Genomic DNA, 16045 nt, shown 5'->3' with positions numbered 1-16045 from the left:
CTGAGCCTCCTACGAATGCTTACACTACAGTAAGTTACATGTCCTCATTAGAGAATAGTGTTAATCCCTTGAAAGACATTCAGTTTCATTGTGTTATGAATTTTGACAAAGCTGAACACAACAAGCCACTACGATAATGATGGTTATCTATTACTTAGCCCCCAATACAAATATGCTCAGCATTATTAGAAAAGGCTAACAGTTTTCAATTAAGACCAATGCAAACATAACAATATCAAAATTCTGGCTAAGGCAAAGGTGAAATGGAAGGAAATGACATACAGTGAACAAAAATATAAACGCAATACTTTTATTAGGGGCGACATAGCTCAGGAGGTAAGAGCGGTTGTCTGGCTAGTCGGAGGGTTGCCGGTTCAAACCCCGCCCTGGGCGTGTCGAAGTGTCCCTGAGCAAGACACCTAACGCCTAACTGCTCTGGTGAATGAGAGGCATCAATTGTAAAGTGCTTTGGATAAAAGCGCTATATAAATGCAGTCCATTTACCATATTTTTGCAGCCGTTTTTAATGTGCTTAAATAATACCTCAAAGATTTGTTCTATGTGCAAAAAGATCTAATTTCTCTCAAATTTTGCCCACAAATTTGTTTATATCACTGTTAGCTAGCATTGCTCCTTTGTTAAGATAATCCATCTCCTGCACAGGTGTGGCATATCAAGATGCTGATTAAAAGCCATGGTCACTATACAGGTGTTCCTTATGATGGGGTCAACAAAAGGCCACCCAAAAATGTTGAGTTTTTTGTTGTTCAACACCATGTTGCAGATGCCTCAAGAGTTAAGAGATCATGCATGTTAACTGCATGAATGTCGTGTAGAGCTGTTGCCAGAGTAATGGGTGTTCATTTCTCCACCATAAGCCGCCTCCAGCGTCATTTCAGAGATTTTGGATTGTCTGAGGCCAGCCACACGGAAAGCTGAGGAAACTGTTGGTTTACACAACCGTAGAATTTCTGCACAAACTGTCAGAAATCGCCTCAGGGAAGCTCATCTGCGTGCTCAACGTCCTCACCGGGGTCTTGATTTGTCTGCAATTCGGCGTCACAGTCGACGTGAGTGGGCAAGAGCTCACCTTCGATGGCCACTGGCACCCTGGAGAACGGTCCTCTTCACTGATGAATCATGGTTTCAGCTGTACAGGTGTCTGTGTAGCACAGTGGGTAAGGAACTGGGCTTGTAACCGAAAGGTCATAGGTTCGATTCTTGGGTAGGACACTGCTGTTGTACCCTTGAATAAGATACTTAACCTGTATTGCTTCAGTATATATCCAGCTGTATAAATGGATTCTATGTAAAAGTTGTGTACGTCGCTCTGGATAAATGCCTGTAATGTGAGCGGTTTGCTGATGTCAACGTTGTGAACAGGGTGGCCCATGGTGTTAGTGGGGTGTTGGTAAGGGCAGGCATATCCTATGGGCAGAGAACTCAAGTGCATTTTATCCATGGCAATTTGAATGCACAGAGATATCGTGATCTTCATCTATCGAGAGATCCTGAGACCCATTGCTGTGCCATTCATCCACCGCCATCACCTCATGTTTCAGCATGACAATGCACGGCCCCATGTTGCAAGGATTGGTACACAATTCCTCATAGCTGAAAATGTCCCAGTTCTTCCAAGGCCTGCATACTCACCTCACCTGTTGAGCATGTTTGGGATGCTCTGGACCGGCACATACAACAGCGTATTCCAGTTCCCACCAATATCCAACAACTTCGTACAGCTATTGGAGAGGAGTTGGACAATATTCCACAGGCTACAATCAACAATTTTATTAATTCAATGTGAAGGAGATGCGCTGCATGAGGCAAGTGTTGGTCACATAAGATACTGATCGGTATTCTGTTCATTTCATGGTATCTTATTTTTTGGGGAATCAAAAAATGCATATCTGTATCCCCAATCACATGAAATCAATAGATTAATGAATTTATTTCAGTTAACTGATTTACGTTTAAACTCAATAAAATCTTTGAAATTGATAAGTGTTGCATTTGTATTTTTGTTCAGTGTATGTATTTGAAATATTTCAAACAGTAATACATATCGAGGAGGACATCATTGCCGTATTTCTATATAAATCCACTTCAGCCAGGAGAGGAGATGCCCTTGCCATGCTAAGTTCTTGAGATTAATATAAAATATGTTTTATTCACTAAGTACACTTAATGAAAACATATACCACTCTGTTAACTACCTTGTTAGATTTCAGCACAACCTGCCATAAATAAAGGCTATATCTAACAAAACCTGTACTTTAATATAATTTAAAACACAAAATTGCCATATTGCTCATGCTTGCCATGAATATTATTCAAGTGCAGAAAACCGAGTACATGAATGCATCATTTAAAAAAATGTTCATTGAAATGTGCACATTTTTGCAACACAAGTAAAAAGCTATCTTATTGCTAAACTAACCTAATTGAGGAGAGCTGGCTATATCTGATGGTATTGAGTATTTTATGACTTAATCACTGTATGGTTAATGAAGGAAATTGAGACCAAAAATCAGTGGGGAAATTTTCTGCCTCCTCAGTTTTCAGCTCAGCAGCTGCCACTGTTTGGTGCGATGCCAAAATCGTACCCCCGCAACCTTACCCTCTGAGAAGCTTTCACACGTCATAAATAATTCCTCTTTATTATAATTATTCACTGTAAACCACTTGGGATTAAATTCACATGTGAAATTGTGTTTAGGGGGTGAAAAGGAAGTCTTTTCCACTGAAAGGAGGCCATTTGTTTATTATGAATGGACATTTCTGGTTTAAGCAAAGCTGCTTCACATTTCCATTATGGAAAATTCAGTATCAGTTTTTATCACCCATGAACTTACATTGAAAGGAAAATGTGAAAACGTAAATGCTGCATAATTTCATATATTTATTTAGTTTTTACAATTGTACTGCCCAACACCAATTTTATATTCTGAAATATGAAAAACAGAACAAAGTGGATTACACATCACTTAAACCTGCTAAAACAGTTAAAAGATGAAGTAGTATCCTCCTTTCTCTGTTAAAGCCTAAATAACATAGAGAACCCTTTTGACCTGTAATTAAGCAAAGATAGGAGAAAGAGATTTGCTGCAATGTAATAATAACAACGAAGAGTGATGGGGAGAAATGGTGTCTCTTCAGCGGTAAAATAGCAGTATGGCAGACTCAATCATATCCAGAGAGGAACTCCATCCTGAGTTGGTTCCATAGCCGTCCCAGCCAAATGCAGCAAAATCCCCACACTGACGTGGTGCAGCTTCAGGGAAATGGCCTCCTCCGCCCACACAGTACTGCAATACAACAGAAAAAACTGAAGCTGAAAGAGAGGTAGGTAGAAGCCAAAACAGAATAAACTGAAGCTGACACATATGAAGCTGAAACTGTCATGGTTTTGGCTGATGCCACCATTTCTTTTCCTTCCTGCGCCTTTTCTTCAGTTATTACGGCCATTGGTTTTTTTATGCACCTTTTCTTCAGTTATTACGGCCATTGAGTTGATTGAATTATACACGTGCAAATTTCCTTTTACAATTTGCACCTGTTGGTGTTCTATTTAAACCCTGAGCAAGCCGATAAGCTTTGCTTCAGTGTCACTTATGTTGCAAGAGAGCCGGTATTCTGTCAAGCGAGGTAAAGGTAAAGGTAAAGGTAAAGGTAAAGGTAAAGGTAAAGGTAAAGGTAAAGGTAAAGGTAAAGGTAAAGGTAAAGGTAAAGGTAAAGGTAAAGGATTGAGCTGCGATATTGGATTGTTGTGGCTATAAAATTAGCACAACAGTCTTTAGCTTTTTTAGATTGTTGGCAACAAGTTAGTGCCACAATCTAAGCTCAGTATTCTTTCTTTAGGGTTTTACTTTTTCAGCCTCGGTTCGAGGTCTGTTTTCTTTGAGTTGCCCCGTTTTCTGCTCCGGCAGTTTTGTTTTATTTTCATACTCCTTAAGCTTTAGTTCTTTTTTACCCAGTACGTGGGTTGTGTAGAGCTTTTCTTTGGGATACTCTCCCTAAGGAGTATTGTTTTCCTTTCCCTTGTCTCTTGAGACTTTGTGGCTATTTTACCTCTGGTTATTAGCTTAAAGAACCCCCTGTTCAGTCGCGGTTGGTCTCCCAAAACTCCAACTCCCTCACAGAAACCAGCTGAAGCTAATGTAGGTGAAACTGATACAGGTGAAGCTGAAACAGGTGAAGTTAACAGATCACTATATCACTATATCAACTGATAGTTGAAGCTAAAGTAGGTAAAGCTGATGCAGGCGAAAATGCCACAGAACTGCAGCTGACACTGAGCTGAAGGCCATGATGACTCATTTGTTCTCTACACACTGCAAAGGGAGGCCTTTGCTCTGAGCACTTTGAAGGTTATACGTTTAGTAAATAAAGATATAATATAATAAAGGTACTTTCATGTGAGGTGAAATATTTGCCTGTGAATGCTAATTAAATCAGGGCCATGTTTTAAAAAATAAAGAGAGGGTAGAGTGAGTATGCAGTGATCAAATGCAGGCATTACATTCATACTTTTGATTTTTTTAAAGTTTTCCTTTAGTTGTGGCCTGTGGATTTGTTTTCAAACAAATCTCTACTATTAATTAAGAAATTCCATCTTACTTTGCAACTAAGATATTTCCTAATTTAAAGTAGTGGTGAGCACATGGGGAAATAGCTTTCTGTTTAATGAACTGTGCTTTGCAATGAACATGCCAGGAATTTGTTAGTAATCATGCCTAGCCTTTATTATATACTCCTTGTAAAAACCACTATGCTAAAAGCAGGCATATGTATGTCTTATAAAGCACATCACGCTGTAAGCAGTCATATGTATGTCTTATAAAGCACACCATGCTATAAGCACTCAAATGTATGTCTTATAAAGCACATCACGCTGTAAGCAGTCATATGTATGTCTTCTGAAGCACACCATGCTATAAGCAGTTATATGTATGTCTTATAAAACACACCATACTATACGCAGTCATATGTTTATCTTATAAAGCACACCATACTATAAGCAGTCATATGTATGTCTTATAAAACACACCATACTATACGCAGTCATATGTATGTCTTATAAAGCACACCATACTATACGCAGTCATATGTATGTCTTATAAAGCACACCATACTATAAGCAGTTATATATATGTCTTATAAAGCACACCATACTATAAGCAGTTATATGTATGTCTTATAAAACACACCATACTATACGCAGTTATATGTTTATCTTATAAAGCACACCATACTATAAGCAGTCATATGTATGTCTTATGAAGCACACCATGCTATAAGCAGTCATATGTATGTCTTATGAAGCACACCATGCTATAAGCAGTCATATGTATGTCTTATGAAGCACACCATGCTATAAGCACTTATATGTTTATCTTATAAAGCACACCATACTATAAGCAGTTATATGTATGTCTTATAAAGCACACCATACTATACGCAGTCATATGCTTATCTTATAAAACACACCATACTATAAGCAGTCATATGTATGTCTTATAAAACACACCATACTATACGCAGTCATATGTATGTCTTATAAAGCACACCATACTATACGCAGTCATATGTATGTCTTATAAAGCACACCATACTATAAGCAGTCATATGTATGGCTTATAAAGCACACCATACTATAAGCAGTTATATATATGTCTTATAAAGCACACCATACTATAAGCAGTTATATATATGTCTTATAAAGCACACCATACTATAAGCAGTTATATGTATGTCTTATAAAACACACCATACTATACGCAGTTATATGTATGTCTTATAAAACACACCATACTATACGCAGTCATATGTTTATCTTATAAAGCACACCATACTATAAGCAGTCATATGTATGTCTTATAAAGCACACCATACTATAAGCAGTCATATGTATGTCTTATGAAGCACACCATGCTATAAGCAGTCATATGTATGTCTTATGAAGCACACCATGCTATAAGCAGTCATATGTATGTCTTATGAAGCACACCATACTATACACAGTCATATGTATGTCTTATGAAGCACACCATACTATAAGCAGTTATATATATGTCTTATAAAGCACACCATACTATAAGCAGTCTTACAGTTTCTGTGTTGCATCCTTTGGCACTGACTCCAGAGCAGATGGCCATAGCTGCCCTCTCATTGTTGAAGACTCGGAAAGTGATAAACCCTGCAGTAAACTCCCCTGTAAAAAAAAAAATGAGAAAAGAATGAGAACATCTCTGTCTGTATTGTCTCCATAAGCATATCAGTATGGGTTGTAATACACACCAGTCTGTGCTGTTTCTAATACATACACCGGTCTGTGCTGTTTATAATACACACACTTGTCTGTGCTGTTTCAAATACACACACCAGTCTGTGCTGTTTCTAATACACACACCGGTCTGTGCTGTTTATAATACACCCACCGGTCTGTGCTGTTTCAAATACACACACCAGTCTGTGCTGTTTCTAATACACACACCGGTCTGTGATGTTTCTAATACACCCACCGGTCTGTGCTGTTTCTAATACACACACCAGTCTGTGCTGTTTCTAATACACACACCGGTCTGTGCTGTGTCTAATACACACACCAGTCTGTGCTGTTTCTAATACACACACCAGGCTGTGCTGTTTCTAATACACCCACCGGTCTGTGCTGTTTCTAATACACACACCAGTCTGTGCTGTTTCTAATACACACACCGGTCTGTGCTGTGTCTAATACACACACTGGTCTGTGCTGTTTCTAATACACACACCAGGCTGTGCTGTTTCTAATGCTTTCATACCCCTTGCATTTGGTGCATACAGGTTGGTAGTAGTTTCAGCATTCCCAAAATCATACACTATAGGAACAGTTGGGCCTTTGTCAGTGTTGCATGCGCCCGCATTGAATCTCACAGGGTAGCGCTGAAACACAGAAAGACAAACAGCATCAGCAAAACCCATTTTGACTGCTCTGCAACACACAGTTCTTTTATTACATGAATATCTATAGCTTATTTTGGAGATTGTATTTCCTTTTCAAAACTAAGCAAGAATGTCCACCCAAAACAAACAAAAAATAAAACATAAAAATAAAAAATACATGGACTATGTCAGATGCAATACCTTGAACAGCTGGTAGAGGTTTCCTCCCTGTAAAGTCAGGAACCTGGTCTCTGTGTGGTAGCGCAAGATGGACTTGGCGATCCATTCTTTCATCTCTGCATTGTTCCGAACATGCCACACGGACACGTCTTCCCCTGTGATGTCATAATACCCGGGGTTCTAGAACACAGAATCCACAAGAAGATAAAAGTGGTTGAAACCACTTGCTGAAAACCGGTGTTGAAAACTAGCTTTAGTAATTTGAGATGAAAGACTACACGGGAAGACTAATGGGATGGGACTGAATTATACATCTTAGACCATCTTCACGTCCCCACACAGAAATATATCATTATGATTTGAATACAAACATATGAATCTTTATAATTCCAGCATGCAATAAAACTGAGATAAGAACTTCCCTTCTCTTCTCCCATTCCTTCATGCTGGTCTCTGCCCTTCTTTTATATAAGGATCTGTTAAACTGTATACTGTGCTTTTGGACTGGCTGGCTTTATGCAGTTTTGCCTGGAGCAAGGGCCAGTTCTGTCTGCAGTCCAGTTCTGTGGGTGAGGTCAGTACTGCAGAACTGTGGAAGGGCCAGTTCTGTGGGTGAGGTCAGTACTGCAGAACTGTGGAAGGGCCAGTTCTGCAGGGGGTGGGTGGGGGTGGTCATTCTGTGAGAGCGATGAGTTCTTTGCAGTGGGTCAGTACTGTAAGAGGACTCAGTGCTGTGAGTTAGTTAGTTCTGTAGGATGGTCAGTGCTGTGAGTTGGTTAGTTCTGTGCGATGGCCAGTGCTGTGAGTTGGTTAGTTCTGTGTGAGAGGTCAGTACTGTGAGATGGTTCGTTCTGTGAGAGAGGTCAGTACTGTCAGTTAGTTAGTTTTGTGAGATGGTCAGTGCTGTGAGATGGTCAGACTCAGTACAGTGAGATGATCAGTGCTGTGAGTTAGTTAGTTCTGTGAGATGATCTGTGCGGTGAGGTGGTCAGTTCTGTGAGATGGTCAGTGCTGTGAGATGGTTAGTTCTGTGAGATGGTCAGACTCAGTACTGTGAGATGGTCAGTGCTGTGAGTTAGTTAGTTCTGTGAGATGGTCAGTGCTGTGAGTTAGTTAGTTCTGTGAGATGGTCAGTGCTGTGAGTTAGTTAGTTCTATGAGATGGTCAGTGCTGTGAGTTAGTTCGTTCTGTGAGATGGTCAGTGCTGTGAGAGAGGTCAGTACTGTGAGTTTGTCAGTGCTGTGAGATGGTCAGTACTGTGGGATGGTCAGTGCTGTGAGATGGTGAATTCTGTGAGTTGGTTAGTTTTGTCAGATGATCAGTACTGTGAGATGGTCAATACTGTGAGTTAGTTAGTGCTTTGAGTTAGTTAGTTCTGTGAGATAGTCAGGGCTGTGATTTGGTTAATGCTGTGAGATGGTCAGTGCTGTAAGAGAGGTCAGTACTGTGAGATGGTGAGTTCTGTGGGAGGTGTCGGGTCTGAGGGGCAGCAGTGAGTGGTTCACCTTGTAGTCATCAGAGGTGGCGGCCTCTGGAGACCCAAAGGTAGCCTTGTTGCTCCAGGTTCCGTCCCCCTCCGGCAGATTGGGGTTGTCGCCCTGCTGGCTGGACCAGCGATCCCCCAGAGTGCACTTCCCATACAGGTTATTCTCATGGACGCTGGCCACCAGTGTCCAGCCCCCACCCGCCGTGGTCATGTCACAGAACGCCTCGTACAGAATTCCGTTTGTGGTAGTGAGGTAATACAGCCCATCTGAAAAATGCCATTTCACGTCCATTGTTATTAGGAAAAGACTTTCTGACGCAATTGTTCCTGCTGGATTCAGGTTCTGAAAATAGCTGCATACCGTCATGAACTTGATATTTTTCTTTGAGCTCTTTGCAGCTCCGGGCGATGTATTGGATCTTGTTCAGCAGTTTGTCTGCTTCTGCATTGTTGACTGGGTCCTCAACAATATACAGAGAACCTACTGCAGGGCAGGAGAAAAAAAAATGTTTAAATAACTAAACAGCCAAATCATAATCATCTCTGCAAATTAAAGCATTAAATTCACAATCATCTCCTCACCTTATCACTAGAAAGGCCAGAGGCCACTAATTCAGGCATTTAGACTTTAAAGTTACAATCTCGAAGATTTCCGTTTCGTTCTCTTTGGCGGTACCAATGGCGAGAAGCGGTAATTGCAGGTGTGTTTTTGGACCTCACTTCCCATAGATCCAACAGGATCCAACCAATGTTGCCTGTGTGACGTCAGTCAGTTGGCACCTGGGCCACGCCAACTATAACAGTTAGCCTACTATTTACTGAATAAAAAATGACTGTTATAAAAGTAGCGTTATGTACATACTCATTCGTTGTCTAACATTAGGCTAACTTAAACTGTCTTTACACTGCCGAGCCGGGTTAAAATGCTGTAGCAGACCTGGGGTAGAATTAGTGATGATCAATTTCCACAAACGTTCTTTATCCTTTTGCCCAGTATGAACATCTTTACACTGCAGAGGAGAATTTGCGGGATTCGCTGTGGCTTGTGCAATTATGTATCTCGTGCACAATAAACAGTCTTTTTCGTGAATGATTGTTGTGTGATATTTTTTAAACAACTGCCTTGCAAAGTGTTACCCCTGGTGTTTCTGGTTTTGCTAGCTAAACTGTTCGAGAATAAAGCTGAGCTGGGTGTTAAATTAGCAATCAGAACAAGACGAATAAAACAAAAACAAAGGAGATTTAATCAAAAAAGGGAATCAAGGCTGAAGGAACATGTGAGGAAGCGTAATGAAATAATAACAACGCTAATCCATACTGCCGTATTCTTTTATTTAGTTTTCTCCGGCTTGACATCTTTACACAGAAATCAGACCCGGCTCTGCTCCACCTATACGGCGGCTTTATTCCGATCATTATAATATATTGATGAACTTGATGGCAATGTAAATAACGGTAACGTTAAGGCCAGTTCAGATCAATGATTCGCAACGAGACGAAACGGTTTTAGAATGTTGCAGAGAAAATTGCAGCAATGAGAACTGGTTAGTAGCAGAGCCGTTGCCTGCCCTGGGGTCTCAAAAGACCCACCTTGTCAAATCGCCAAGTGCAGTTTTAGAACGTTTACAATCAGACTTCTTGGAATTTTGCAAGTTGCATCCAGTCTCGTTGTGAATCATTGATCTGAACTGGCCATAACTGGTTAGCTACACTGCAACATTGCAGCAAGGGAGCACTGCATTCGAGAGACGGTTTGCGAGGTCGGTACCGGTCGGTAGCGTTAGCTAGCGTTTTTTTATAATTGTTAGCTGACCTTAGATTGTGTTAATTACATTAGCTAGCTAGCTAACGCAACGTTACCTGATATGAGAGATGGATACTGTGCGCAACGTTGTCTAAACTAATGTTATCTTTCTTGACATGGTTCGGTAGCTAGCGTTAGCCATGTAATTTAGTAACGTTACATTGTCATAAAATGTAATACGAAATCTACATCAACAAATAATATGACTTCTCATGTTACACAAAAACTTATTAGGGTTCCATAACCACCACAACGCCCCCCCGGGAATGTCGCCACAGACACCCAGTTCTTTAATCATAAAGAATAATAATAATAATAATAATAATAATATAAATTAATATAATAATAGGCTCAATCACCATTGTTTTACCTAATTCGGCGATAGATAGTGACCTAACAAACATTTATTTTAATGAAAATTTTCGAGATTTTTACTTTTATATTTAAAATTTTCCAACAGTGTAAATGCACTATCCTTCTCCGTACACAATTTTGTCTAAATATTTTACGTTAAAATAAATGTGTTTGAATTTTTTAAAAAATTGACTAAAGAAATACGGGCATTTTTTCCCATTTTCTTCAAACGCCCTGCAGTCAATAGGCAGCAGGATTTGGTACCCGTGATATGCCTTGCTATGTTTTTCCTTTAGCCTATGTAACAAATAACCACTATATATTAGAAATGTAATCCTTGGAATTGATTCAGTTGTGTTCTTTTTCAAGAAAATAGACAATAGTTTTGAAACCTGGTTTCAAATATTTATTTAGCTTACCAGATTTAGAATCACATAGGTAGGGCTCCAATAACAAGGACATCACGAGAATGGCCCAGTGTAGCATCTCTGAAAGAAACAAAGTTCAGCTTATTTTTCTTGAGATGGCAGGTATGCTATCCAGCCAAGTTACGCCTTGCTATCCAGCCAAGTTACGCCTTGCCATCCAGCCAAGTTATGCCTTGCTATCCAGCCAAGTTACGCCTTGCTATCCAGCCAAGTTACGCCTTGCTATCCAGCCAAGTTACGCCTTGCTATCCAGCCGAGTTACGCCTTGCTATCCAGCCAAGTTATGCCTTGCTATCCAGCCAAGTTACGCCATGCTATCCAGCCAAGTTACGCCTTGCTATGCAGCCAAGTTACGCCTTGCTATCCAGCCGAGTTACGCCTTGCCATCCAGCCGAGTTACGCCTTGGCAGCGCATGCCCCATGCCTACACAGCACCGAGAGTTTGGCACTTTTCAGAGTTCCCCACAGAAATAACTGCAACAGCCACAGACACTCAACCCTTAAAAACATTCATTTCTGTACATTATGACCCAATTTCAAGAGATAGAATTCATGAACAACTTCACGTCCACACAATGAAATTGCCCTGCAATCTGGAGATTGCCGTGGGACGGTCTCACAACCTGTTTACCCCACCAACACTTGGCCTGCAGGAACCCAGAAAAGGATTATCAGGATGGTGTCTGTTTACATGCCGTAAAAGCACCCATAGGCACCGTTGGGTCAGACAGGAACCTGATTGACATTACCCACATTATGATCTGTTGACAGTGTTATATGTATGTGCATGTAAATGACTGGGAATAATGTGATAAATGTGGTGGACTGTGAATAATATCATTTGTGATGCAGGGGATACTGTATGTGCGGACTGGCACACTGAGCTGTCATAAGTTGGTATGGGGAGGTTTATCCCAGGTTTGTACTGCCTACATAAGTGTTTGGATTATAGAAAGACCACCACCTTGGGCCTCCATAGAATTTATTTTAGAGACAGATATAAGCATAAGGTCACGTTATAACTGTCACTCGATTTTAGATAGAGGGGGAGTATGCTTCCTGGAGGAGAGTAGTAGAGGGTAGGGGTCTCTTGGTGGTGTGGATGGTTTGGGCTTACAGAGGGAACTGTGTAATGTGAAAGGCTTGCTCAGGATTGCATTTAAGGGAAGTCCAAAGAAACATTCAAGGAGAATCTGCTTCACAGTTCCCCTGGTACCACCGTCGAAGGGGAATCTGCTTGTCAGTTCTCCTGGTACCATAGTCTTCTCATATGAATATTTTATAATTTGTGCATGCATCAATCTGTTTGTGTTCCTTTTCTTTGTCTTAATATGTTGTCTTTTCTCTTATTGAATAGTGGTCTTTATTTGTCTTGTTTTGTTTATGCAATATTTACCTATAACTGCCTATCCTTGGTTAATGTCAACTGTCATATGCATTATAAACTGTTCATACTGCATACTTCATACTTGTTCATACTGTACATATTTGCGGAGTCAGATAAATGTGGTTTTCCTCATTGCAAAACACATCAAAATAAACTTCTTAATCTTCTTAATCACTTGGTCTCTTAGTCCCTGTCACTAATTCTAAATACTTACAGTTTGGTGACCCTTACGTGATCGGCAGGGAACTAACTTTAACCCCTTACATTATACATGCTTATTTGCTCACAAATAATTACTTCTCAATTATTGTTTTTGCACCACATCTACCCCGTCTTTCACCAAACGTATACACTGCATTGTGACACCCTCTACACGTTCAGTTAACTGGCTACAATATCGCCAGGCCATATGGATACAACCGGAGCTCAGCTGTGCTTCCTGGACTGTATTCGTCTTTAAAACCATGGACACATTTAACCAAGAACATTCAGGGCTTGGACACCTATTTGATGGTGGCACACTGCTAATGTCATTGACTGGGAAGGGCAAAGTTGGATAATCAAATCCCGCCTCAGCCTCATGCAGATCTTTTCTGATCTTACACTAACATTTTCTTACACTTATATTTGCTATCTAATAATTGTCTATTGCTTTTGAACTATTACTTTTGTACTTATCAGAATATCAGAATCATCAATGCATATGTTTACCAAAAGTCACTCACGGGCAGCCATATGTTGCGTCGCCTGCCGCGCCTTCAGCTTGTAGATATTTTAATTTTCTACGATCTTTGGAGGCGTGGTTTTTCAATGACATTTCTCAGCTGTTACCGGTTTCTCACTCAGCAGGCATTTGCACGCCCTTCACTCATTACTGTTATTGTGTGCACCTGTTTTCCACTGTTTATATTCTCTGTCCACCAGTCATTCAGTGCGAGATTGTTGCCCCAGTTTACTGAGCCAGTCAATCGGTTTGTTCCTGCTGTTCTGATTGCCTGTTCGTTTTGATCCTTGCCTGTTTCCTGACCACCGGTTTCTGCCTGCCCGTCTCGTTATGACCCTGATTCTTCGCCTGCCGTTTATGTACCTTTGCCTCGGACTGCCCTGTACACCAACCATCGCCTGTTACTGGACTACGAACCTGCTTCTGCCCCTTTTGTACTGTTGCTTCGCTGCTTGATTTACTGGTTTACGAACTTTGCCTGGACTTTGATTGCGAGACACAGTATTCCCTTTTGTACTGTGCATCGCTGATTGATTTTCTGGACGGAGTGTGGCACAGTGGGTAAGGAACTGCGTTTGTAACCGAAAGGTCGCAGGTTCGAATCCCGGGTAAGGACACTGCCGTTGTACCCTTGAGCAAGGTACTTAACCTGCATTGCTTCAGTATATATCCAGCTGTATAAATGGATATAATGTAAAGTGCTATGTAAAAAGTTGTGTAAGTCGCTCTGGATAAGAGCGTCTGCTAAATGCCTGTAATGTAATGTAATGTAATAAAGTGAAAGTGAAAATAGAATGAGTTATAAACAATGATGACACTAGAACAGGAATAATAAAACACAGGTATGAAAAACATGAGTAGGTGTCAAAGATAGCGATAATGATTGATTAATGATTAATGATAATTAATGACATATGATTCATCCTTACTTGGTCTGAAGATCCCGAATTCGGTTGTCGGCCTAGGGGTGTGTGGGTTCCGTGTGGGGCTCCTTGAGCTGGTGCTGTGTCGCTCCAGCGCAGAAACAAGCCGCTTCGTTGTGGAATGAAGCTTTGCTTCTTGTTCACAGTGCAGGTCTGTGCCCATTTTTATTCTCACAATTGCGTCACATCTTTGGTGATATACCCAATCATAAAGCTGTTAGACCAAGAAAAGGGCGTAACTGAGAACATTAACTTGGAGCCAAGTTTAACAAACTATGTGTAATAAGTAGCCTACGATTTCAGGCATTCAGAAACATTGTATGTTTCTCACACATACTCACACATGTTGAATGTCTTCAGATTCAACCCAAAAACAGGGATTCCCTTCAATTCTGTCATCTTTTATTTAGGAAACTTCAAATTACCGGAGTGAATTTCCACCTTTTGTGTTATATCTCTTCTTTTGTGCTGTATGTAGATAACTGATTTAAAAAAAAACCTGTTATGAGAAACTTATCTGTGCTTTATCATTTGTAACAAGCATTATTAGTCAGAGTTGTCAGTGTTAGCAAACAGACGTTTGCTAACATTAACAAGTGTTTAGATAGTCTGTCCATCTGTGGTTGGTTGACACAGTTGCTTGTAGTACTAAAGATGATGTTTTTGACAGAGAAAATATAATTGAACAAGTAGAACTTTAATTAAATTGAATTGAATTAACCTATGAATAAAATGCATACTGTTCTTTGTTTTAAGTTTGCTTATCTTTACATACCAAGAAGGTTACTATCACACAGGCTATTTTTATAATTAACATATCAATCAAATTAATTTAATTTATCAGAGAGGTAGATACATAGGAAATCAATTAGATGATTTTTCATTATTCTTGTGTGGTTTGTTTGCATATGATTCTAATGAATGCTTGGAAAATGCATTACTTAAATAGTTTAATGCTTTTTGTGTCTTATTCTCACTTTAAGAAATACATGTATAAGTTGTATTTAATCCAAGGTATGCATAAGGCTATTTGCTTTCTCAGAAGAAAGTCCCAACCTACTTTGCCCACTGTTCCATCTGTTGCACCAAAATAAAAAAAAATAAAAAATAAAAAAAACGTTGCACGAAAATAAAAAATTAAAAACGTGCTCTTTGAGCATTTGGTAATGTTGTGCCTTTCAGGCTTGTGTGGTGATTTGACCAACTTCATCAGGCGTTAGGAAGCAGGTACATGTATTTAGGATGAAAATATTATGTTTCGTGTGTCTGTTGATTGGGAGTAATTGCCATGATAGTCTGCTTGTCTTGATGACTTGACATAATGAACAAATTCACAAATTACATGTTTTGAGTCAAACTGTAGCCCTGTATTACAAATTTAACCAATAAAAAACTTTTTGTTTAGCCGAAGGTAGAACATCAAAAATACCATGAACATAACCAATTGTATCCATAGAATTTTATCCACATTGAATGCATAATTTCAAATCATGGAACAGCCCTACTGTTTGGATGGAAGGATAAATAGATTGAGGGAGTGATGGGTTTGCAGCAAGAGATCTGTTCATTCTGCACATGAATGGAAGTATGTGAGGATCTGTGTGTGTGACCCGCATATTTACGCTTTACAGGTGTAACAAGTTGTGTTGTTTTTACCGTCTTCCTTGAAAGGGCAGGCATGGCACCTGCCCTGTTTGCTTTCTCCTTGCTATCACCACAGAGAGGATGTATGATCCTGTATGTGTATCAACATTATTCACTCCTTTCTTGTTATTGCAGTCAAGCATAAATGGACCTTCCATCACATGCCAGCCATATCCTGATGCCATATT

At 40.0% G+C, this 16045-nt stretch overlaps 1 protein-coding gene across 1 annotated transcript; it reads right to left on the bottom strand.

Annotated features, from left to right (window-relative positions):
• Window positions 1-2882: 2882 nt before the first annotated feature.
• LOC118212677 (intelectin-like) lies at window positions 2883-14391 on the bottom strand. Its single transcript, XM_035390839.1, has 8 exons — window positions 14220-14391; window positions 11171-11239; window positions 8955-9077; window positions 8613-8860; window positions 7129-7287; window positions 6807-6927; window positions 6111-6214; window positions 2883-3308 (listed from the first exon to the last, which is right to left on the bottom strand). The coding sequence occupies exons 1-8, from the start codon at window positions 14374-14376 to the stop codon at window positions 3156-3158; spliced, it is 1134 nt and encodes a 377-aa protein (XP_035246730.1). The 5' UTR covers window positions 14377-14391; the 3' UTR covers window positions 2883-3155.
• Between the last annotated feature and the right edge of the window lie 1654 nt (window positions 14392-16045).

Source organism: Anguilla anguilla, chromosome 14 (assembly GCF_013347855.1).
Source record: "Anguilla anguilla isolate fAngAng1 chromosome 14, fAngAng1.pri, whole genome shotgun sequence".
NCBI lineage: Eukaryota > Metazoa > Chordata > Actinopteri > Anguilliformes > Anguillidae > Anguilla > Anguilla anguilla.
This window is presented reverse-complemented; position numbering and strand designations above follow the sequence as displayed.

Excerpts from the sequence above, each read along its gene's own strand:
- LOC118212677 (XM_035390839.1), bottom strand. The coding sequence starts at position 14,376 with ATGGGCACAGACCTGCACTGTGAACAAGAAGCAAAGCTTCATTCCACA. Across the intron at positions 11,240-14,219 it reads ATTCGGGATCTTCAGACCAA|AGATGCTACACTGGGCCATT; the intron begins GTAAGGATGAAT and ends TGTTTCTTTCAG. Across the intron at positions 9,078-11,170 it reads CCTATGTGATTCTAAATCTG|TAGGTTCTCTGTATATTGTT; the intron begins GTAAGCTAAATA and ends CCTGCCCTGCAG.